General features: G+C 45.1%; 1 protein-coding gene across 8 annotated transcripts in view; it reads right to left on the bottom strand.

Annotated features, from left to right (window-relative positions):
• Nucleotides 1-290: 290 nt before the first annotated feature.
• Nucleotides 291-24,545, bottom strand: part of washc2c (WASH complex subunit 2C) — a 60,681-nt gene continuing 36,426 nt past the window's right edge. For 5 of the 8 annotated variants that reach the window (XM_067972694.1, XM_067972701.1, XM_067972699.1 and 2 more), the window contains 14 exons: nucleotides 23,510-23,641; nucleotides 21,596-21,768; nucleotides 20,020-20,119; nucleotides 19,146-19,334; nucleotides 18,203-18,379; nucleotides 17,999-18,118; nucleotides 13,783-13,887; nucleotides 10,718-10,822; nucleotides 8,883-8,996; nucleotides 8,388-8,450; nucleotides 6,847-7,050; nucleotides 4,452-5,012; nucleotides 3,547-3,724; nucleotides 291-1,342 (listed from right to left, as the gene is read on the bottom strand). In XM_067972694.1, coding sequence (XP_067828795.1) covers nucleotides 1,203-1,342; nucleotides 3,547-3,724; nucleotides 4,452-5,012; nucleotides 6,847-7,050; nucleotides 8,388-8,450; nucleotides 8,883-8,996; nucleotides 10,718-10,822; nucleotides 13,783-13,887; nucleotides 17,999-18,118; nucleotides 18,203-18,379; nucleotides 19,146-19,334; nucleotides 20,020-20,119; nucleotides 21,596-21,768; nucleotides 23,510-23,641 — 2,361 coding nt within the window. In that variant the 3' untranslated portion in view covers nucleotides 291-1,202. The remainder of the gene's footprint in view (nucleotides 1,343-3,546; nucleotides 3,725-4,451; nucleotides 5,013-6,846; nucleotides 7,051-8,387; nucleotides 8,451-8,882; nucleotides 8,997-10,717; nucleotides 10,823-13,782; nucleotides 13,888-17,998; nucleotides 18,119-18,202; nucleotides 18,380-19,145; nucleotides 19,335-20,019; nucleotides 20,120-21,595; nucleotides 21,769-23,509; nucleotides 23,642-24,545) is intronic. The other 3 variants (XM_067972697.1, XM_067972698.1, XM_067972700.1) reach the window with 3 other exon arrangements.

Genomic DNA, 24,545 nt, shown 5'->3' with positions numbered 1-24,545 from the left:
CAAAGTTCACAGGTGCACTTCCCAGCAAGGGTCAATGGACAGTAATCAGGAGAGGGAACCCTGATTGGTTTTCCACTAACTGCTGCGTCAGTGCAGCACAGACAGGGGATTGAACGAGACATTTTCCTGGTCTCAGGCTCAATCCCAGACCACATTAAGAATTTATTCACTGGGCAACTGGACATTTTGCTGCTCATCTGTAAAAAGATACATCCCAAAGAAATACATCCCAAAGTCAAACAGAACAATTTCTAAAAGCTGCAGGAAATCAATTACATTTATTGCAAAGCTTTGTTCACTGTGCAGTTTTTATTTTTCTGAGCAATTTAAACTCAAAACAGGATTAAACAGAACCAAAGGCATCAGTGTGAATGTAACAGATATGACGGCAATTTGTTGATCTCAACACATTGGCCTCAGTACCCAATAAATGCCATGAGGTCTACTGTTCTGCGGCTTTTGTAAGCCTGCAATGAATTTATTTACAAAGAATGTCTTTCTTTTCAGAAGTATTTACATTATATTGCACTGATCTTAGACAGTCTTCGTATGGAAACTTGTAACACAGTTCATGAAAATAACAAACAACCTCAAACCGATATCACAAAAAATTTACAGGAGAATTAATCTAATAAAATTCAATGACCAAAGGTCATCAGAAGGGTGACAATCCCACCAATCAGCTTTTAGATGAAGTGCTTAACATTCAAAACATTAAAACTTTCCATCGGTTAGGTAAACTGACTTGAGAGAAGAATTCTCACTAATATAAAAAGTGAGGTTGATTAGAAGTTGGACAAATGATAACAAAACATGACTTAATGATTAAGGAACCAACGATGGTACAGAGGAGGAGGAGAAAGAGAAAAATGGAGCACATCTCAAGGTTAGGAGAGCGAAGGAAATGAGTGTGAAGTGTTCAGAACTATTCCTGTGAGCACGGTATGAAGCTTCAAATCTTAAACACAAGGTAGTTACACCCACAGGCAAGTATCGAAGCGTATGCAGTCTGCATTAGCATGGTGCCTATGCTTAAAGAAACAAGCTTGTTTATGGTTTAGCCACAATGTTATTTAGACAAAGTATTCCTTCATATGGTGCAATAGAACACTTCCTTTGTGTCAAACAATAAGAAACATTCTCCCTTCCCCGCTGCCCCCACCCCCCACCCCCATAACTCTAACATTGCTCGTCACCGAATCTTATGGTCCAAAAGCGTTCAAAGGATCGTCAAAAATGTCCACAGCTTTGCTATCTGGCGTGCTGATCGGAACGGCAACATGGTTTGATCTGGTCTTGGGTTTGGATTGTTTCTTTGTACTGACTGAAGCAAAAATATCATCTGAAATAAAGGTCATCAGCAATTTAGAAAAAAGACAAAAAAACACAGCCCCTTCCACTCCTAGACCCCACTATCTAGAAACAAAGCTATGGGTGGGTGGGGGAGGGAGGAAAGAACGGGGATCCAGCTGTATAGTCCCTTCGCATTGCCCGATTGGTTACTGTGTTGTGTTAAAACAGCAGCCAGTAACGACATTTGCCCCAGGGAGCAGCTTGACTGCCCAAAGAGGGTGAATCAAGACAGAACAGAAAGCCTCAAGAGGAAGCCCCTTATCAAGGTTCTTTTAAATTGGACGATAAGTTAAATTTATTCATGCATTGTTCAGTTAGGGACTACTCCCACCCTTCCATCAGCCAGCTAGGGCTCAAAGGTCAGAAGGTAGCTTGAATTTAATTTTTAATCCCAAAGTAGCCCCCACAATACAGAAATTGCATCCGATACAGAGAGATCTCCTTTCCAAACCAAATTCAAAACTATGAGGGAATTGATCAAGCTGATCCAGGTGAACTGTTAACTATGGCAAGCAGGAAATTAGCAGTATGAATGAAGTTAAGCTGCAGAATTGGGCAACTGAATTGTTTAATAAATACTAAAAGTGGACTCAAAAGTCTGCTGGAGAAAGGGGGGGATTGAAGCATACGGTGAGAGTGCAGAGTTCAGCAATCAAAAAGGGATGGGTTGTGGGCTCAGTGGTCTTTTCTTATTCCTAAAAGATCTCGTCTTTCACACCAAAAGCAGGTTGGTTCTGGGGTGAATTCCTCTGCCACAATGTCACCTACTTGAAGGAGGCGATGATCAGCAGAGAACTTCCTGCCTTTTATTTCTGCTCACGATAGAAGCAGGATTGTGATAGGGTAGAGTCCTTATAGGTCTGTGGAATGACTGGGCTTTATGGGCTGTGTGGCATTTTCATGTTCCATAATGTTCCAAAATATTTTTAATGCATCTTTAATCATAGAAATTTACGGCACAGAAGGAGACCATTTGGTTTGGAAAGGAGATCTCTTTGTATTGGACGCAATTTCTGTATTGTGGGGGCTACTTTGGGATTAAAAATTAAATTCAAGCTACCTTCTGACCTTTGAGCCCCAGCTGGCTGATAGAAGGGTGGGAGTAGTCCCTAAATGAACAATGCATGAATAAATTTAACTTATCGTCCAATTTAAAAGAACCTTGTCTGTGTCAGCCGAAAAAGAGCTATCCTGCCTAATCCCACTTTCCAGCTCTTGGTCTGTAGCCCTGTAGGTTACGGCATTTTAAGTGCACATCCAAGTACTTTTTAAATGTGATGAGGGTTCCTGCCTCTACAGACAGTGAGTTCCAGACCCCCACCACCCTCTGGGTGAAAAGATTTTTTCCTCAGCTTCCCTCTAATCCTTCTACCAATTACTTTAAATCTATGCCCCCTGGTTATTGACCCCTCTGCTAAGGGAACTAGGTCTTTCCTGTCCACTCTATCTAGGCCCCTCATAATTTTATACACCTCAATTAAATCACCCCTCAGCCTCCTCTTTACTTGATTTTCTTTGGAACAGTTAAACTCTTAGAAAGACTGGAACCACTGTTGTAAATAGTGAGTTTACACAACACGCACACACATGCATGCACCCCCCCCCAAGTTGTTCCAATGAGTGTGTTGTGTGTCCAGGTTTATGTGCTACCATAAGCAGGATGTCAAAAGGGTGCACGAGAGATTCGCTAGGGTGACACTAAGGATGAGAGGCTTTAGTTATGAGTAAAGACGATAGGAACGGGCCCATTTCATTAAAACAGAAAAGTTAAGAGCACATCTGACAGATTTGCAAAATTATAGAAGGTAAATAGGGAAAAAAATACTTCTACAAGTCAGTGAGTCAATAACTGGGGAGCAGAAGGGAGAGTTTAGGAGAATATATTTATTGACAGAGGGTTGTTGGGGCATGGAATTCCATACCAGCAACACTGATGGAAACAGAATCCATAACAATTTTTAAAAGGAAGTGGATAAATATTTGAAAAAGAAAAATTTCAAATGATACGAGAAAAGGACAGTGGAATGGAACGAACTGGACAGCTCCTTCACAGGGCCAGCACAAGCACGATGGGCCGACTGACCACCTACTGTGCTGTAAAATTTTAATGTTTCCATATGCTACACAGCAGGGCTGAGGTGTACCCCATTTCCCATCGAGTATACATACCCATTTCCCATCGAGTATACATACCCATGTCATCGTCAAATATAGACTTGGTTTCTACTTTCTTCCTGCTCCTCTTCTCTTTCGGTGCTACTTTCGATAAGTCAGCAAATATGTCGACATGATCATCGAAGAGGTTGACATCAGTGCTTCCCTCATTGCTTTTCTTGGCTATGGTAACAGATCCCGTGGCAAACAAATCATCCTGACAAAAGGAAAAGGATTATCTCAGCAGGCAATTATTTGAAAGACTTAAAGGGCAGCATTATTAACCAGACTGAGCTCCTTCACCCTGTGCAAAATATGCACGTTTATAAAGTGTTCAGTCCCCTCCGCCCCGGGGGTCTGCTCTAGAAGGACAACTTACAACATTCAGTTTAACTCATTTGCTGGTCAAACCCAGGATTTCAAAATCTAAATTTCTTCAGTCCTAAAAGACACTCCATTATTAAGGCATCTCTCGGAAACCTCCCGTACTATAATGCTGGGGTTCTCTCTGCCGTGGATTCCAGTCCAAAGACATGACAGGGGCACATGGCCTGGCTACTAGCACATCTTAATTGGTTTCAGACATGGCTGCCATTCATGATCACTATCCGGTGGCCCACGTTTGAAGGCAGATGCAAACGTCTGGAAAAGGACAGGGATTGGGCTCGACTGCGATGCCTCTGCCAGTGGAATAGCCTGCCGATGCGCCAACCAGGCTCCCACATGACTAACGGAAACTTGGAGGAGGTAGCGAGAGGCTATTAATTCTTGAGGAACCGTACACAACTTGACCCACTACTTTTCAAGTAAGGTGAGGGGAGAGAGAAAATTAGTAAGAAAAGTTAAAATAGAAAAGAATCATCAGCACAGCCTCTTCTGGTGTCATTAAAAGCCAGAGGGTAAGAGTTTCACCAAGCATCTATTTTTAAGCAACAAAAAATTACCTCAAAGATATCTAGTGATTTTGAACTCTGTGTTGCTGGTTTAGTTCTCCCCAATTTTGCTGTTCCAAAGAGATTGTCACCAGCTTCCTCTTCGAGAAAAGCGACTGGTTTGGGTTTCTTCACAGTCCGTTTATTTGGCTGGAAAAGATCATCTTCACTTGGTGCAAATATCGACTGGGTTGGCTCCTTCTTGGGCAAAGAGTCCTCCCTCGTCCCAGCTGCAGGAGTCGGTCCCTGCGCCAAGCTTGGCTTGAACAGGTCGCCTGAACCAAAGAGGTCGGAGTGCACCGTCTGCTTTACAGTGGTGGCAGAGAGCGGGCCGGCATCTTTACCGGGTGATGCTTCAGGCGACAGGGACCACTTTGCTGCGGGCGTCTTGTCCAAGTTTGTTTTTTGGACCAGGACTGTCGGTGAAATGTTTGCAATACCGTTCCCTTCTGATAACACACCATCGACTTCCGATCTCTGGTCCAACTCTTCTACCTCGTCGGACTGCTGAGCTGCCAGTCTCCGTGCCACCCTCGTTGGAAGTCGACGCTTCCCTGCTACTCTTGCACGGCCCTACAAGAGAAAAGGATAAGCATGGATGATCTTGCAAAATAAATGAAAAAAAACCTTGCAGAATACCCACCAGCCCCACTATGGAGAAATACAGACTTCTCTCCCTCCCCCACCAGCCTCACAGACCACGTGATTCCAGACCTCAGAAACCCTCGTGCTCTCGGGTCAAAGTTCCCCCCTTTCGCTTTACTCCCAGAACCCCACTGCTCTCCTCCCACCCCAACTCCCCCATTCCTTGAGATGTCACCTCTTCGCAAAATAATCCAGCATGCAAAGGGATTCTATGGTAATTATTCCTAATTTGAAAAACGGCCGACCAACATTGCAGCAAGAAAATGCCCTAACTGCACAGCAAGCCCATGATAAACTTACAGTTTGCTGTGCAGTTAGCAAAATATATACACTAACACACATGGAAGTAACAGAGTAAGGCACTGAACACAATACTCTACCTCATGAATCGGACCGGTGTAACTTCCAACTTCACATTCAATACTGCATCATAAATTTCACATCACATTCTTAATATTATTACATGTGTATTTGTTACTTTGTTGGGCCTTCTACTCTTTATACTCCTGATATTTTTGGCTTCTGTGTTTCAGACTACTTGTGTAGACTAGCCCCAATACCCTACATCCTCGGGAGTGTTTCCACTTGCCCTGATAGCTCAGTACAATTGGCGGTGCATCTGGGATAAAAGAACCCTTTCTTCAGGCACTTGCTCCATTCCCTGTCTCCACCGAATCCTCATCTTCATAGGAACAGGCCACTCAGCCCTTCAAGCCTGTACCCGCCATTCAATTAGCTGATCTGCATCTTAACTCCATCTACCTGCCTTGATTCCCTAACCCTTAATACCCTTGCCTAAAAATCTATCAATCTCAGTTTTAAAATTTTCAATTGACCCCCAGCCTCAACAGCGTTTTGGGGGAAGAGAGTTCCAGATTTCCATTACCCTTTGTGTGAAGAAGTACTTTTTGACATTACCCCTGAACGACCTAGCTCTAATTTTAAGGTTATGCTCCCTTGATCTGGAATCGCCAACTAGAGGAAATAGTTTCTCTCTATCTACCCTATCAACTCCTTTAATCATCTTTAACACCTCAATTACATCACCCCATAATCTTCTATATTCAAGGGAATACAAGCCCAGTCTATGCAACCTATCCTCATAATTTAAACCTTTTAGCCCAGGTATCATTCTGTGAATCTGCGCTGCACCCCCTCCAAGGCCCTTCCCTGAGTTCCGGTGCCCAGAACTGAACGCAGTACACTACTTCGGATCTCATTTTAGGCTTTAATTGCCAGACTTATTAAACAGCAATAAGCAGTAACACAACATATTCACAGTTTTTGCACTATGCTAACTCCTTTAATAAAGGAAAATAATAATTAGCAACTTAGTGCTAAAACTAGATTTTTAAAAAAGTGTTTTTTTTTTACAGCTTTCCTCATCAACGATGGAAGTTGTCTCGACTATCTTATTCTCTTCAGACTTTTCCAGTTAGAACATCTCTTCGAAGACTCCAATATTCAATTCTTTGAAAATTAGATTGATAAATACCCCAAAATAGTAACCTATGCTCCATGAATTTAAATACCTACATTTAGTTCAAAAAGCTGCCAAGCAAACAAATCTGAACAAATCATGCAATATTTGAATTGTGGGGCTTGGCTCCTCCCTCAAACAAACTATACAAACAACTGAACAATCTTTGCAATGCTTTATCAAGTTAAGTTACAATTTCTGAAAGTGAAGCTCACTTTTAAATATTTAAAAAGCACCAAGCTAAACATTTAACTAAAACGCTTCATTTTTGTCACATCTTACCTTAATAACACTGGGCAAAGTGTCCACCTGCACTGGACGATCAAAACTCACACTGATGCCCTCACTTGGAGCTGGTCCTGAAGCTGTGGCAATGCTCGGAGACAAACGAGGCGGAGACGGAAGTGATGCTGACCCAGGCGTAACACCAGTAACTTTGGGCGAAGCTCCTGGCAGAAGGCTCGCTGGGTTAATTGCCAGGTTTGCCTTTTTTTTCCCCCATTAAAAAGGAGAGGAAAATTAGGGAAACGGATATAACCAGATATGAAACTACAAAACTGAGCCAAAATAGAGAGGCAAATACCTGAATAAGAGGAAATAAGACAAGCATGTGCGCACTTATACCATTGTACAGTTAAAAGCTGTCTAAAATGCGGTTAGTTTTTAAGCAGTGAAGATTTAACAGCCTTTTAAATTCAATGACTGTTCACAAAGAACTGGTTAAAAAGCCTGTTGTCCTTCTTGCACCAGCACTGAAGCATGCAGTTATCAGTGAAGATTTTGATGAAATTCATCAGTGTTCACTGCTGCACTTTACTGTTAGTGAAAACGTAACATGAAGCAATAATACTGAGCAGCCTGCGGAAGAGAAGTAAAGTAAAACTCAAACTGTCAAGTCACAGATCCGCCGCATACATACAACGAGTCTGACATTCAGGGACTCTCAATTACACTGATCATCCATCTTAATTAAGCCTTTTTCCTCCGCGGGATCGATGGCTGCACGAGGGCTAAGAAAACCCACAGCCAGAGAGCACAAGGAGGTTATCAATAGCTGTACCTAGATTCTGCACCGCTCTCCCCAGTAGGTAAGGGCACCAATATAGTACTAAGCCACACAGACCAGAAGATCCGTGACCCGATCCCCAATTTGTGCGGAGATAGCAGAGCTCAGCCGGAGCAGCAGATTGGGTGCTGCAATTATCCTCAGCGCCCTGCATTAAAGAGGGAGCAGGGGTGAAAGTAAATCAATTAGTGGCCCTGTTCGAAAGTGCATGTGCGCGTGCTGGCTGGGTGAGAATGGGCTCAGCCTCAGCTATAACGCCCTTGAGTCAGATAGGCTGTCGACAGCAACCATCTCGGGATCACACAACTAAGCCACTTGGGCGAGCTATCAGAGGAGCCATGAAAAAGCACCAACATCTTTGGGAGGGCAAGAGAAAGTTGGAAAAAACCTGAGTGTATCCAGAACTTCCAACGTGAATGGAGCTAGAAGCTGGTGAGTGAGTTGGCTCGGTCAGGTATGGTTTACTCCCAAAAGGCAACCATTTTCGTTTCAGAATTTAAAAGAGAATTGTTCTCTTCCCCACCACCCCCCCAGCTTTCCTCGACTTGACAGTTGTAAGTTGCTGCTGCAAGTACAATGAAACCAGACTCAAAACACTTAGGGAGCGTCTCCTGTTCACACCGCTCAGTGCCAACTTGAGACACCAGCGTGGAGGGCAGATTTCTGAAGACAAAGTAACAGCAAAGCAGGAAGTGTCCAAAGTGAAAAAGAAGAATTTTATAAATCTTATAAATAAGAAAAGTTACAAAACAGTTACTTGGAGTTTTCCAATCCGAGAGGAAGGCCCTTTTGTTTTAATGGGACCTGCGTTGGTGAGTCTCTGTGGAGGGAGGGGAATCAGGAAACGAAAGCACAGTCAGTTTCAGCACCAAATATTTCTAATTAAACACTGGGCAAAAATTTACAGAACTACAATGTACAGCACCCACTACAGTCCACCCAAAGGATACTGGCTCACATTTTTAATGTTTGTAATTTGAATAATTGTGAAAACCCATTCTCCCACATACTGTCATTGTTGCATTTACTGTACAGAGCTGATCTCAACAACAGTGCTGTAGGGTAAATTACTTTTAAAACCTGCACAGTTGTGTGTGTGTTGCCACCTGTGTTCTGGAAGTAGTCCTGCAGTGTAAATCCTATGCACCAGGGGTGACAGCAAACACAAGTGTTTCGATGTGAAGCAATATAAACCTAACAGAAGTGGTGTCAAACTGGATTCAAAACTCCAAGAAACATTAAGCTTCCTTACTTCCTTCTCCTCTGGTCCCGCTTTGCTCAGCACTTCACCTTGTGCTTTTTCAGGATGTTCAACGGTTTTGGTGGCAGCATCACGCGAGCTCTCGGTCCCCTTAAGCACCGGCTTCTTCAACGAAAGAAAAAGAAGACGATACAGGTCATGACCTACGCTGTGGTTCAGATCCTACATGGCACTGACCGGTCGGTCCCGCATGGATGGTCGGACCGACTAGCATCTACTGCTTTTTCTGGCAGAGTGTTCCACACTTCTACCACCTTTTGAGTGAAGAAGTGTTTCCGAACTTCTCTCCTGAATGGCCTGGCTCTGATTTTAAGTTTATGTCCCCTTGTCCCAGACGCCCCCCCACTTGTGGAAAAAGTTTCTCAATCTACCCTATCAATTCCTTTCAAAATCCTAAAAACATCCATCAAATCACCCCTTAACCGTCTATATTCCAAATACAAGCCTAGTTTATGTAATCTCTCCTCAATCTAACCCTTAGAGCCCTGGGAATTCAGGTAAATCTGCACTGCACTCCTTCCAAGGCGCGGTGCTCAGAACTGTACACAGTACTCCCGGTGAGGTCTAACCGGGGCTTTGTATAGCTGCAGCATAACTTCCTCGCCTTTATATTCTAGTCCCTTCCAGGTCTGTGTCTCACACCAGATGTCGCAGTTACCCATCAAGAGAAAAGGGAGCCTCACATTGCCAACACTATTGTAACAAGCGTCATAGGTGATTCTCTAAAGCTGACTTGGCCTCAAGATCTCATTCAGCAGTCAGCATACCATTTCTTAGAGGAACTAGGGGCCATCAGAAAATTCAAAAGAATCTAGTTAGCTTAAGAATTACTGACAAACTTTACGACCCCTAACTCTACTACTCCCATTATAAATCTCCAATTTGTCTTGGCATATAGTACTGTTTACACCATTAAAACTAATAGAAAAATTAACAGCTGTGCAACTGAGAGAAACCACACCCCATCTCTTCCCCCACCCCAGGGATTGGTCAAATCTGCAGACTAGCCATGAAACAAGGCAGGGTGAAGTCTGCTGCAGCCTGATTAAGTGCTTTTTTGGGCCCTCTTTCCTTCAAGCTTTGTATAGAGCACATGAAGATAGAAATTTGTACGTTTGATTAACTCATATTCCTACTTGGTACAATCATTGGCCTCTGCCCGTAGCTGAAATGCAGGTACAATTCATGCTGGTCATTCAGCTGGGCAGAGATTTATAGCTTGCAATTTGGTCACCAAGAATCAGGTTGCAGCAAGAATCCTCAAGTTTAAATACACTAAAAATAATCAGGCCCGAGAGTGATACCGAGATGCTCTCGAGTGGCACATTATAAACTTTTGGGGAGTCATCGGAATGTTTAATGACACGTTATTTCTACACTGTTGTACCCGTGGGGAAAGAGTCAAGCCAACAATTACCCTCAACAACAGACTATAAAAACACGTGGAGTGAGTCGTCACTACAGACCTTGCAATGGGAACCTGATGAACTCGAGAGAGAGAGAGAGAGAGAGAGAGAGAGAGAGAGAGAGAGAGAGAGAGAGAAGACAGCACCTCCAGCTAGTTGTTATTTAGCAGTGATTATGAGGAAGTCTGGGCTACCAGACTCCTAGACCCTTGCACGGTCGACTTAGGGAGACAAAGAGGATTTTTTTCTGAAATGGCTGCAGTTTCCCCCCCCCACCACATTTTTTCGCCTCCCTCGTGAGATGGTGTGTTTAGGGGATGGATCACTGCTGGATGTGATAGCCCTGTTGTCTGGGTAGGGCAGGCTTGATGGCCTTACCACAAACCTTCGTTTTGTACAATTATAAATGCCAAGAATTACCGCATGCGTCACAGGTGGCTTCGAGGGAACAGTCCTGAAGAGACCCTCATTTCCTTTGTCTTCAAAAATATTCGCTGTGGATGAAGGCGCCTTTGAAGACCACGGCTTCACATAAAAAAATAAAAAAAGTTTTAACAATGAAACTTGTGAATTACATAAATTAAATTTAAGGGAAAGCTGGATAAGTACATAGGGAGAAAGGACTTGCTGATAGGGTTAGATGAAGTAGGATGGGAGGAGGCTCGTGTGGAGCACAAACACCGGCATGGACCTGTTGGGCCGAATGGCCTGTTTCTGTGCTGTAAATTCTATGTAAAATAAAAATACCCATCTTATGCCAAACAACTCTTGGCTCATTCATGTGGACTCAATCCACATCACACAGCAGTTTTAAGCTCAGCACCACATCCCTGTAAGTGGCCCGATGTCACTTCATCATCCACAAACCAGACAGGCTGCAGGCTCTAATATTACACGGTTTTACCAGGAAAAACACGAATAGCAAAGAGATGCTTTTGTCCCATCGGTCTGTTCCAGGTTGGAGCCCAGAGGACAGTACAGTGTGCTAAAATACATTCCCACTGATCAGTAAAGTTTAAATGATTCCACTCCTTCCTCCAGGGACATTTCATTTATTTTATTCCCACTGCATGAACAAGATGAAGTTTATTTTGAAAATCTCATTATTATCCATTTTGCAGTTTAACATGAGAGAAGCAGCATCCAGCCTGACTTTAAAATCCGATTAAAGTGGTCTCTAGCTGGCTAGGAATGCTGCTGCAAACAATTCTGACAAAGCTTCCATCTAAAATGTTCATCTGTGTCCCCTCACAGATCTAATTCAGTATCAAAGGACACCATTTTATCACTATACAGGTCACTGGTCAGACCACATCTAGAGTACTGTAATAAAAACAGAAAAGTGTCATCAGCCTGAAGCATTAACTCTGTTTCTTTCTCCAAAGATGCTGCCTGACGGAGTATTTCCAGCACTTTGTTTTTATTTCAGATTCCCAGCATCTGCAGTATTTGGCTTTTGACCTAGAGTACTGTGCCGAGTTTTGGTTCCCCCCACGTGGCGGGTGCTATAGTGGCCTTAGAAAAGGTCCAGTGGAGAGCTACAAGAATGATTCCCAGCCTGAAGAACCTCAGCTACTCAGACAGGCTCAAGGTCTTTGATCTATTTTCTTTCCAGCAGCGTTGGCTCAGAGGTGACTTGATAGAATCATAGAAAGTTATGGAACAGAAGGAGGCCATTCGGCCCATCATATCCCTGCTGGCCAAAAAAGAGCTATCCAGTTTAATCCCACATTCCAGCCCTTGGTCCGTACCCTGTAGGTTACGGCACTTCAGGTGCACATCCAAGTACTTTTTAAAATGAGTTGAGGGTTTCTGCCTCAACCTTTCAGGCAGTGAGTTCCAAACCCCCATCACCCTCTGGGTGAAAACATTTCTCCTCAGCTCCCCTCTAATCCTTCTACCAATTACTTTAAATCTATGCCCCCCGGTCACTGACCCCTCTGCTAAGGGAAATAGGTCCTCCCTATCCACTTTATCTAGTCCAGTCATAATTTTAAAAACCTCAATTAAATCTCCCCTCAGCCTTTGTTCCAAAGGAAACAACCCCAGCCTATCCAATCTTTTCTCATAGCTAAAATTCTCCAACTCTGGCAACATCCTCGTAAATCTCCTCTGTACCTTCTCTAGTGCAATCACATCTTTCCCGTAATGTAGTGACCAGAACTGTACACAGTACTCAAGCTGTGGCCTAACCAATGTTTTATACAGTTCTAGCATAACCTCCCTGCTCTTGTATTCTAAACAATTTTACAACACCAAGTTATAGTCCAGCAATTTTATTTTAAATTCACAAGCTTTCGGAGACTTCCTCCTTCCTCAGGTAAATGTTCAGGAGCTCCTTGAAGCCTACGCATTTATACATATAGAACAATACATGGTGTTTACAGACTGCCCCTGCAACTGCCCGTTGCCAAGGCAATCACCGTGTTCAGACAGAGAGGTGTCACCTGCAGAACCCCCGAATACACATTCAACAAAAAAACAAACGGGGAAAAAAAACAGAGAAAAAAAACAGAGAGGCAGAAACATCCGGAAGGCAGAGAAAGCCAGCAAATGACCCATTATATTAAAAACAGATAACATTTGTTCGCTGGTGGGGTAACGTGTAGCGTGACATGAACCCAAGATCCCGGTTGAGGCCGTCCTCATGCCTTGTATTCTATGCCTTGGTTAATAAAGGAAAGTATCCCGTATGCCTTTTTAACCACCTTATCTACCTGTCCTGCCACCTTCAGGGATCTGTGGACATGCACTCCAAGGTCCCTCACTTCCTCTACACCTCTCAGTATCCTTCCATTTACTGTGTACTCCCTTGCCTTGTTTGCCCTCCCCAAATGCATTACCTCACACTTCTCCGGATTGAAATCTGGATAGGGGTCCATAAAATAATTGGAGGACTGGATAACATTTCTATTAATAGATTATTCCAGTTTAACAGATTGGAGAGGACATGGGAACAGGAGTTTTAACTATGGAAGAGTAGGAACAGACTGGATGTTGGGCAGTTCATCTTTTCCCAGAGAGTAGTGAGCCTCTGGAATACATTGCCAGCAGGTGTGGTGGGTGCTGACTCTCTGTTTGCCTTCAAGAGGGAGCTGGACCGGTTCCTGACTGGGGCAGAGATCACATCATGTAGAAGGTAAGTGGATTAATAGATAACACTTGGTCCATGTGATCTCCTGGACTGGTTTCGATCGCTTGAGGGGGCCGGAGAGGAATTTTCCAGGGTATTTTTCCCCTTGTTGGCCTTGGGTTTTTTCTCATTTTTTGCCTCTCCCAGGAGATTACATGGCTGCTTGGTTTGTTTGGGGGTGGGGGGGGGGGGGGGGAGGAAAGAGGAAAAGAGAGGGAGGAAGTGCCCAGTCAGCTCCTCCAGCCATCATGGTGTGGGGCAGGCTTGATGGACCAGCTGGTCTTTTCCTGCCCATCAATTTCGTATACTAACTCACTTTGCCGTCTATTTCCAGCAGTTTATTTTTTATTACCTTTGTGGTGCTGAACAGATTGTCGGTTGCATCAAAGAGATCACAGCTTGGCAGCTCTGTGGGCTTTGTACAAGGTGCTGGTGGCTTTATTCCTGGCTTTTTAACCTGCAACATAACCTCAGGGTCAAGAAGCATGAACAGAGCTTTCCTTTGTATGAGTTTGATGTCATTTCTGGTTAACTTTTGAACACTTTAGAAGCTCCCTCCTAAAATGAAGCTCACAATCCAGTCCCACAGGCAGACATTTCACAGCATGGGGTTTTGAAGTTATTTAGGATTTATCAGTCCAACTGTGGAAGTGATGCAGGAAGCAAAGAAAAACCTTTCCCAAATATTCAGGGCCTCAAACCCCACTTGGAGGAGAAATGGGAATACACCTGGGTATAACTGGAAGCTCCCCTCAGTGCACAGGGCATCAAATGGCCACTCTGCATGGGCGAGTCTAGATTGTGAGCGTCAGGCTGGTTGACGACAGTTGAGCCCAGACGATAATCAGGAGAACCCTGCCCCATTCTCTCTCCAGCCCCATCCCTCATGAGGCCAAATGTAGCAACAGACACCACCACAGCTAAGATCTGGGGTGAATCGAACTTGCTACCTCCATGGCTCGGTACCGCTTGGGATAGTGCACTTACTCACAGAATCACTGAGGATCCTCTAAAATTTAACTCATCTTTGAGGAGAGAAGTGAGGGGAAAAGAAAAAGATAAAAAAGGATTTCCCCAAGGGATGTGTGTAGAAGCTGATCATAAACACCTCTAGGTAAGTCCCTATACATTGGGGAGGACCAGGGGACATTCACTGCTGTGCTTCTTGTATTAAAATTGCTACGTGGGGCACACCCTCCATTGAAAACTATGGAAATCCCATAGGCAACGTTTACAATGTTAAAATGTGCACACTTAGCTTTCAGGACTCCTTGTGACGGTAGCTCAGGGGTGGCACTCATTTCATATGGTGGGCCTGATCCCACATTCTGGTACCTGGCGTGGACCACATTCAGCAAGTTATTTGGACACATTGGGGTAGAAATTGGGATGCATTGCGCCTGTCCTACACCCGAAAAACGGGTTCAATGTAAACCAATTTCTGGGCGGGAGGTGCTGTCCCTGAACGGAGTCAGCGGCATGGCTGCCGCCATATTGGTCCTCACCCTTTTTAGGCAGCCCTGGCAGTCCCCTGAAATCAGCACTGGATCAATTTAAATCTGCAAAAGGTTCTGCATCTGTTTCAGGAGATTCTGGCGAGATGTGCGAAAAACTAGGTGAGGTATGCGCCATGCAAGGTCCGACTAGTTTTTCCAGTTGTACAACGGCCTAAACAGCGGTTCTTAAAAGGGACCACTGGACGCTTCTGGAGAAATGGTTGAGGGAAGTTTATTTTTACTTCTCTTTCTATGGAGCCGGGAGGAGGAGGAGCAGGAGTGCTCCTCCCAGCACCACTGTGGGTTGCTGCCAGCCCGCGATCAGTCCTCCTGCACTGCCCTTCGCCCCACCTCCCAGGACCTACCAGCAATGCAGCAAGCCCAATTTAGATTTCGGCCAAGCGGCGTCTGGAGGCGCCGGCAGCTCATCTCTATTATTAAAACGAGGCCTGAGGCCCAATTTCGGATGAGCCTCGGGCCCTGGCTCCTGGCGCTCGCTTGAATTTCCACCCCACTATTTCTGCAGCTTTTAGCATACAAAAAAATTTGCCCTCAAAAAAACGGTTTCAACGACACAGCTATTTTGTGGGTGATCACATTGTATCACCTACATGGCAAGCATTCACAAGCATTGATTGCTGCTTTTTAAATAACGGTGCCAATTCAGAAAATTTATCTTTTCATAACTTTCCTGAGTACTTATATTTCTCACCATGGTTTGCTTCGTAGGGGCGGAAATTCGTTATGGCCTGTTTTATGGCCTAAATAAGCGCCTGAAACTGGAGCCCTGAGGCTCACCCAAAACTGGGCCTTGGGCCTCATCAGCATATTCCCAGGCAAGCTGCGGACGTCAATTGGGTGTCTCGGGGCAGCTCGTTGGTTCTACGAGGACGGAGTTGGGCCCGACTGCCTCCCTGGCAATGGCCCTCAGGTCGGTCCTGAGAGAGGGGCGAACTGGGGCTGACAACGGTCGACGGGACTGCTGTGGAGCAGGGAGCAGAACTCCTGTTTCTTCTGGCTCCACATTCAGCTAAGTATTTTTTTTAAAAAGTATACCTTTTAGGTGACGGCCTGCTGCGGTCCCTTTAGGCAGCACAGGTTATGCTGCACGCAGACGTGGTTATCCTGAACTCAGCTATGTTCAGGGCAGACCAATATTGGGAAGGAGGCCTTAGACAGGCTTTAGGTCCTTTGCATATGCAAATAGTTAGCCTTGCACCTGTTTCAGGGGCGGGCTTTGGCCTTCACCAATATAGCAGGCAGTGCGCTACTGGCATGGAACGTATGCGCTCACGCCGCCCGCCATATTGGGCGCTTGAGCCTGAAAAACAGGCGCGGAATCAAAGAACCTTTAGGTCCTAGTGTCTTCGACTGTTGCATTGTTTCACCAAGCATGTGGCTTTTCATTCATGTCCACAAAAAAAAACAAAATTAATTTCATAATTTATGTCAATGCTCCGGTAATTGATCCAATTGGCGCCGTGTGGGTTCTGGGTCTCAAACTGCACAGTATCAGAGTGGGTGTCCAAAAGTGACGGCAAAAAATATTGCTTGAAAAACAATTATTTTTCCTTTTGAAAAAAAAAGCTAATTTTCTTTTGTAACGAAGGCAGTGAAGTCGGCAGTAATTGTTTTTCTCAAGTGAATCGGAAGCATGGGTTCAGCTGAGGCAAAATAACTACTTTATTGTTAAATTAAATCAATGAATTGTTAGATTTATTATCACTATGAGTTAGGGAACCTCTCCAAGATTTATGGATTTGTATCATTAAAATCCCAGTCTCACCCTCCAATCCCTCGTCCCTACATCACAACAGTTCAAAAGTACTTTGGGATGTCCTGAGGTCATGAAAGGCACCATATAAATGCAAGTCTGTCTTCTTTCTTTCAGCTGTTCCCCTTTGTCAGATCCTACACCAGTCATGAAGTCATAATAATTGTGTAGTTGTAACAATCACCAAATCAGCAATTTTCTTTCAAACCACGGAGCGCAATTGCAGCATTATGTGTGTTATTTGTTGCGGTTTCTGCAAAGAGTGGGTTCACTGGGCTACTAGGCCCAAGTTACTTTAGCTCAGTCTGTTCTGGTTGGTCTTACTTTACAAACTCACCATTTCCTTTTCTTACTTCTCTAAAGCCAAGAGAAAAAGGGGAAGTGCCTAGGCGTGTAGTGTAGACATACTACTTGCTTCCTTACTGCACTGTGGGATCTAGATTTTTATCACCTACTCCAAAAACAATTTACACACGGACCTAACGAGGCAACGACCCAGAACCAAGGCCAATGTGACTTTCTATGCAGGATTAACGTACACACGAGATAAAAACCAAATCTATTTACCACAAAGTAAAAGAATCAATGCATCATCTTATTTTTCCAAATATTTAAAAACAAAAAGAATACATGGAGGAGTTAGATGTGTCTCAAAATGTTAATTTAGAAAAATAATCCCTGCCCCCTCGAGTCTCATCTTTCAGCTGTTCCCCTCGCTGTTGACTGAAGCTCAGGCTCTGGCTGCAAACTCTGCGAGATGCCGAGCGAGGAGTGAACATGTAAGACAGGGGCTTTTGATGCCCTGGGAGTGGAGCCGAGAGCGCGGGACTGGGGCTGTGCCATGCGCTGCTCCCTTCTCCGAGCCCAGCACGAGTGGAGACAGTGGGAGCTTACTATGTAAAATCAGGGAGTGTGTTTCTCTGCGCGCAGCCATGAGCGAACCAGTGCCAAAAGGCTGCTGTGACAGACTGGACTGGACTCGACACTGCAGCTGGCACCCACCGCCCGTCCAGCCCTGGCACCCACCCACCCGCAGCATGAAACGCCGAGAGCCGCTCAGCTCTGCAATTATTGTGTCTCTACTGAGCCGCCACGTTCCAATGCGTAACTGCGATGTCAGGGCACACATGACTCCGATCACAGAGGACTCCCGCACGTTGCAAACACACAGCGCAGCCCACTGTGAGGCCGCTCCCCAGGCACTGGGCCCAACCGTCCCCAATGCCAGCATTTGAAACCCCTGCTGTCGGTGGTATCCAACAGGATTCCCCCACTTAATAGTGGAGTTCAGAACTAACCTCTGGTTTTAGAGCATCAGCAAAGAGGTCAACATCAGGGTCATTGTCCTTCTGCTGGTGTTGGCTGAACAGCAACTCCTCATCCTGGAACACTCTGGTACTTACGCCACTCTCGGGAAGCTGAAGAGGAGGAAATAATTAAGTTGCCATTTGTGAAGCACTAATTCTGGACTTAATCGGTAAACTTTCTATTCTGTAGTTTACCTTTTCATCGTTAACCAGGCTGCATTGGCTGTGCGTATCCTCCTGATTCTCATCTTCCTCTTCATCAAACAGGCTCACTACAGAGTTGAGACCGCTCTGCAATTCCTCCTGCGAATCAGTGGCACTCGGTCTGGACAGAGCATCACCTTCCTGGGAAGTTACACTGTCAGAGTCCAGCTGAAAATATTGGAACAATATATAAAAAAAATCAATCTGAATGCTAAACTATGCATTTTATTAATGGCCAGATTCTGAAATCCATTGCCAATGAGAATTTGAAATTCACCCGCCACCGCAACTATAACAATCAGAGCCTCCTTTCTCTGTGTCTAGCTCTCCCTACTCTCCACCCCCAGGATCCATCCGTTTCTGGGAAGGAATGCAGACAACTTAATAGCCACCTAAAGCAAGCTACACGTCCCAAGTGGGGAAAGCAATACCAAGGGTTTCTAATAGAATGCTCAATCTCCATGTGCTTTTCCATCCAATTCAAAATAGCCCTAAATCGAGTTGCTAACTCTATGCATGCACTCTTGGTTTGACTGGGCCATCTATGTTAGTGGTGGACTCGTCAGGGGGGAACTTGTAGTTGGGCCGGCCTAGGTGGCATTGGGCTCATGTGACCACAAAGCTGTCAAATTGTCGTAAAAATGCAACTGGTTCATTAATGTCCTTTAAGGAAGGAAACCTACCGTCCTTACCCAGTCTGGCCTATACGTGACTCCAGTCGACTGCCCCCTGAAGTGTCCTAACAAGCCACTCAGTTGTATCAAACTGCTATGTGCAGCAGTTCAAGAAGGCGGCCCACCACTACCATCTCAGGGCAACTAAGGATGAGCAACAAATGCCGGCCTTGCCAGTGACGCTCACATCCTCAGAATGGCTAATCCAAGTCAGAAAAATCCACAGGAAAATCATCATATTTTTGCCAAGTTTGACGTACCATTTTTGTGTTTCCTTGTGTCTGCTGCTCTAGAACATCGATCCCCGGGAACAGGCGGACTGCTCCCACCGGTCTTGGTTTTACGCCAAGCCCTTGTTCCACTTGCCTCTTCCCACCAAACTCCTCGACAGAGTCATTTTCCACAACTTTGCTGAAGAGTGACGACCCCTGGGGAGAGGCAGCAGGCTTCTGTCAAAACAGAGTGACAAAATAAGAGTATAAGGCAGCCAAGCAGGCGTATTAAGCTGCACAAAGAAACCACTGCGCAGAACAAGTCCACTTAAAGAATCAAATGCCCCATCCACAGTATTCTGCCCCCTTTCCTGAAGGCAGCAAACTCATACTGAGGTACATTTCCATAGGCCACTGGCTGTCCAAGTACCCATTCCTGTGTATAAACTTAAGATAGCAAATTCAGGAGGCTAACTGATGCAAAGAAAGAACTTGCATTAACATAGCACCTTTTATGGCCTCAGGATGTCCCAAAGCAATTTACAACCAATGAAATACTTTCTGAAGTGTAGTCACTGTTGTAAAGTAGGGAAATGATGGGGTGTGGTAGTGGTAGCACAGATCCCGTTCCTGCCCTCATACTGTGTCCACACATGCGCACTTAGGTTGAGATCAGGACCAGGTACCAGGCTGATTTGTCCCCTCCTCACCTGGACCACAGAAGCCAGTTGCGGTGTGCTTACGGGTATCCCAGCTAAGATCAGCCAACTCAGCACAGACTCACGAGGCAGTCTGGGATCTTAGTGATCTGTACAGTTCAGCTCCACACCAGGCAAGGGCGAGTGGTTTTTAATTTGTGAAAAGAAACACAGAGATGGCGTTTCACTGCCAAAAGTATCACACAGCACTTCAATCTCAATACCTGAGGAAGGGCATTTTTGCTGGCTGCTGGCTTAGATGCAAAGAGATCAACTTCATCCTCTTCTTCGAACAAGAGGGACACTTTCTGGGATTTCTTTTGACTAGATAGAAATGGAAAGTGATTACCAATAAAAACTACAAAAGACGTACAGAAACTTTCATCTGATAACGGTTTGAGCTGTTTAAACGTATTCAAAATCTCAATCTGCACTTCTCAATCTCATAACCAGCATGGCAGCACAGAAATAAGGGCAGAAGAGAAAAGTGTGGAGGAGGGAGTGTGGTACAAGGTAAAGGAAGGGAAGTAATTTACATATAAAGAATAAAATGTATGCTTTGCGCTGTAATTGGCATTTCGTGCTTGCTGCATTTTCAACATTTCATATACCTACCTTTTATATTATAAAATCCAGTTTTTGAAACGAAACTAAGTTTAGCTAAAGGCTAACAAACTCAATGCTCAGGCTGCTTTCAGACAGACAACACACATACAGCAGACAAAAAGTTAACTTTTCACATGCAAAGGCTAATGTTTTCAGGTAGCTGAAGCCTGCAGGTATTGTTTTCAACCAGATACCTAAACCAGCTAAGCGTGTAGTTTGCTTTACATTAAATTTGGAGACAACTTGTCACAAAGGATACAGAATGAGCAACAACTGCTTCTGAACTTAACCTGGAGAACAATGAGGTACTCTTGGAAGGTCTGATTTAGCATCTCAGGTATTTACTGAGGTGATTATTTACCTGGGATGTTAACTTGAGGACTGATTCTGGGGGGTGGGAACAGTAAAAATACCACAGTACACCATATACACAAGGCACCTCCTGTACATATGGAAAACCACACCCCCTAAACAGCATGTGTGCACTGGAGGATGGTGCTCTCCCTGTAGTTCTGCCCTCCATTTATCATTTTTCTTTTACCAACAGTACCCTCCGCCAGCACCGTGCCCTCGCTAGACACCAGTCTGCTCCAGCACCGTGCCCTCGCTAGACACCAGTCTGCTCCGCCAGCACCGTGCCCTCGCTAGACACCAGCCTGTTCCGCCAGCACCGTGCCCTCGCTAGACACCAGCCTGCTCCGCCAGCACCGTGCCCTCGCTAGACACCAGCCTGCTCCGCCAGCACCGTGCCCTCGCTAGACACCAGTCTGCTCCGCCAGCACCGTGCCCTCGCTAGACACCAGTCTGCTCCGCCAGCACCGTGCCCTCGCTAGACACCAGTCTGCTCCGCCAGCACCGTGCCCTCGCTAGACACCAGTCTGCTCCGCCAGCACCGTGCCCTCGCTAGACACCAGTCTGCTCCGCCAGCACCGTGCCCTCGCTAGACACCAGTCTGCTCCGCCAGCACCGTGCCCTCTGCAGTGTTGTGACCTTAAATTTGGGGGAGGGGCAAACAGAATGGCATCCGGCCTGGATCAGATGACCACAGATGAATTGTAGGTATGCAAGAGGTTCTTAGATAGTTTTGATTCTATCATTAATTCTCTCCCTGCATCTATAGAAACTGCAACATGTCTCATTCACTGCTGCTTCCCTCTGTGTGCTTTTAGAATACTGCACACTCTTTGATCTCACCTTTCCTTTTGAGTCACGCTGAACAGGTAGTCCTCTTCATCATTATCGTCAAAGAGACTAGTCTTTCTCGGTGATCTCGAGGCTGCAGCAGCCTTTGGTGTTATTTCCTTTCTCAATGAGGACTGCACAGGCTCTGCCAATGGCTTCTGCTGTCCCAACCTTTCCCATTCACCCTAAAACGGGAAACATACTATAAGCAGCTAGCTTTTGACATGAGGTTTGCAATGTTGGAAAAAGTTGGAGTGACTTACAAGAATAGGTGAAGATTCCTAGATGTTAAATCTTGAAGGACTGACACTTAGGATAAGAGGTAATGAGGGGGAAAATAACTTGCATTATTTAGTACCTTTAACATAGAAAAACTTTTCACGGCACTTTGCAACTCAATTGCAGAGGAGATTTATTAAAATGGTACCAGGGATGAGGGACTTCAGTTACGTGGAGAGACTGGAGAAGCTAGGATTGATCTCCTTAGAGCAGAGAAAGTTACGGGGAGATTGAATAGAGGTGTTTGAAATTATGTGGGGTTTGACAGAGTAAATAAGGAGAAACTATTTCTACTGGCGGGAGAGTCAGTAACCAGAGGACACAGATTTAAGATGACTGGCAAAAGAACCGGGGGTGGAGGAAAATGAGAATTTCAGAGGCGACATGAGGAAACATTTTTTGACTCAGCGAGTTATGATCTGGAATGCACTGCCTGAAAGGGTGGTGGAAGCAGATTCAATAGGAACTTTCAAAAGGGAATTGTGATTATATATATTATACACACACACTTGAAAAAGGAAAAATTTGTAGGGGGAAAGAGCAGGGGAGTAGGACTGATTGGATTGTTCTTTCAAAGAGCCGACACAGGGACAATGGGCCAAACAGCCTCCTTCTGTGCTGTATCATTCTATGATATCAGTCTGAGCAGGAGTTCGGAGTGGGTAAGTGGGTGACTAAAGGCACTATCAAACAGGTAGGCTTTTGAAGGTGGGCAGGGATGTAGCATGGTGGAGGGGTTTAGAGAGGGAGTTCCAGAGCGTGAGAGTGAGATAGTGAAAGCTCTGCCATGATGAAAGGACGGAGGGAGCAGGGAATGTTCATCAGACCAGATTTGGAACAGCAATCTGGTACGTAGGTTAGAGATGTAGCGTGGAGAGAAACCACGGAGTGAATTGAAGACGTGGATTTTGAAGTTGAAGTGTTGAGGAACAGGGAATACAATCAAAGTCAACAAGAGCAGGGCGATACGCGAGTGGGATTTTGTGAGGAATGGGATGCGGAGCTCTGAGTGAATTAGTTTATAGAGGGTAAAAATTTGGGAGGCCAGCAAAGAAGGCATTGGAAAGAGAAGGGGACTGAGGTGGCAAAGGCACGATAGGGATTTCAGCAGCACTGGGGACAAGATGGGCAATACTCCGAGATGGGAGTAGGCAGTTTCGGCAATGGACTTGATGTGGAATTTGCAGCTCAGCATCGAGAAGGCCCCCTGCTCTACTCATGGTTGAGTTGGGCAAGCACTCAGGAAGGATTGGTCTATTTTGATGGACCAATAAGGGTGACACTGGGTGGCTCCAGGGTCACCAAACAAGAATCAGCACAAGTGCCCCTTTTAGGGCACCACTAATATAGGAAAGAAACATATGGTCCAATCAAACTAAAAGATGATCAAAATAAGTAACAAAGGCCCAACAATAGCAAAGGGAACCATCCCAAGTGAAACAGAATGTTATCAATGTCTATAAGGCACTCTAAACCCTGCGACGCCCACCAGTCACGAAAGGCCTGAGGCACCTTCAAGGCCACCCGTAGGAGAGGGGCAGGCAGTCAGAGCGACCACCACCACCACCACGGGCCATACCCATCTTGGACCTATAAATCAGGAAGGATGGGATTTTTGGCAGATGTGTAAATTCTCCAACTCCTTACCTTGTCACCATTGTTGAAGAATGCGGTGGATTTCGATCCGCTAGCTGGAAGTTTAGGTTCATGTGGTGGCTGAGATCTCTTCACTGCAGCTGCAGAAGTATCCTTTGAAGGAGTGGAACCGAAGAGATCGCCCTATAAAACCCAGCACAAACAGGAAGTAGCATCAGACTCACTGGATGAGGCACTACATCCCTTCAACATGCCCAGACATTCACCAACCATTCGCACAGGGAGGATAAGCCAAATATTCACTCTTCCAAGGTTACTGCATACAGATTATACCAGTTACACGACTGTGTGTTAACAAGGCCATATTAAGAAGCCAGTGTGATCAGCAAGGGCTCTTCACCATGCATTACATTTTACTATTGCTACAAAGTACACAGACACCCATTCATTAATGCAGACAGGACATACACATTTAACTGAAACTTACCAGAAATGCAAGTCTGCCAAGTCAGCCACATATTTACTTTCTATATTTGAGATAATTGGCAAATGAACCAGAAAGGAATTTTTTTTTAAAAACACAGCGAGTTATGATGAGCTGCAATGCACTGCCTGAAAGGGTGGTGGAAGCAGATTCAACAGTAACAGTAAGGGAACTGGATATATATTCGAAAAGGAAAAATTTGCAGGGCTATAGGGAAAGAGCAGGGGAGTGGGACTAACTGGATAGCTCTTCCAAAGAGCCAGCACAGGCATGATGGGCCAAATGGCATCCTTCTGTGCTGTATGATTTCAGTAACAAGTCTTCAAACACCTACCCCCATTTGGCATATCAAATCTAAGCTGTGTTCAGAATGGCTCCTGGATAACATACAACTTAGAAACAAAAACTTGTCACTTGTTCCTCAGGTAGGACATCAGTGGAACATCCTCCCAACACCACCAGGCGGGGCTGAGTCAATTAACCCCGCAAAAATGGACCCAGATAGAAGGTCAATTGGGAAATGGGGTGGAGGTTTATAGGAATAGGTACAGAGTTGACTGAAAAGACAAAATATGCAAGGGTACAGTGGGTCCTGTGCTACTG

Source organism: Heptranchias perlo, chromosome 36 (assembly GCF_035084215.1).
Source record: "Heptranchias perlo isolate sHepPer1 chromosome 36, sHepPer1.hap1, whole genome shotgun sequence".
In the NCBI taxonomy this organism is placed as follows: domain Eukaryota; kingdom Metazoa; phylum Chordata; class Chondrichthyes; order Hexanchiformes; family Hexanchidae; genus Heptranchias; species Heptranchias perlo.
Note: the sequence above shows the minus strand (reverse complement) of the source record. Positions and strands in the feature narration are given on the sequence as shown.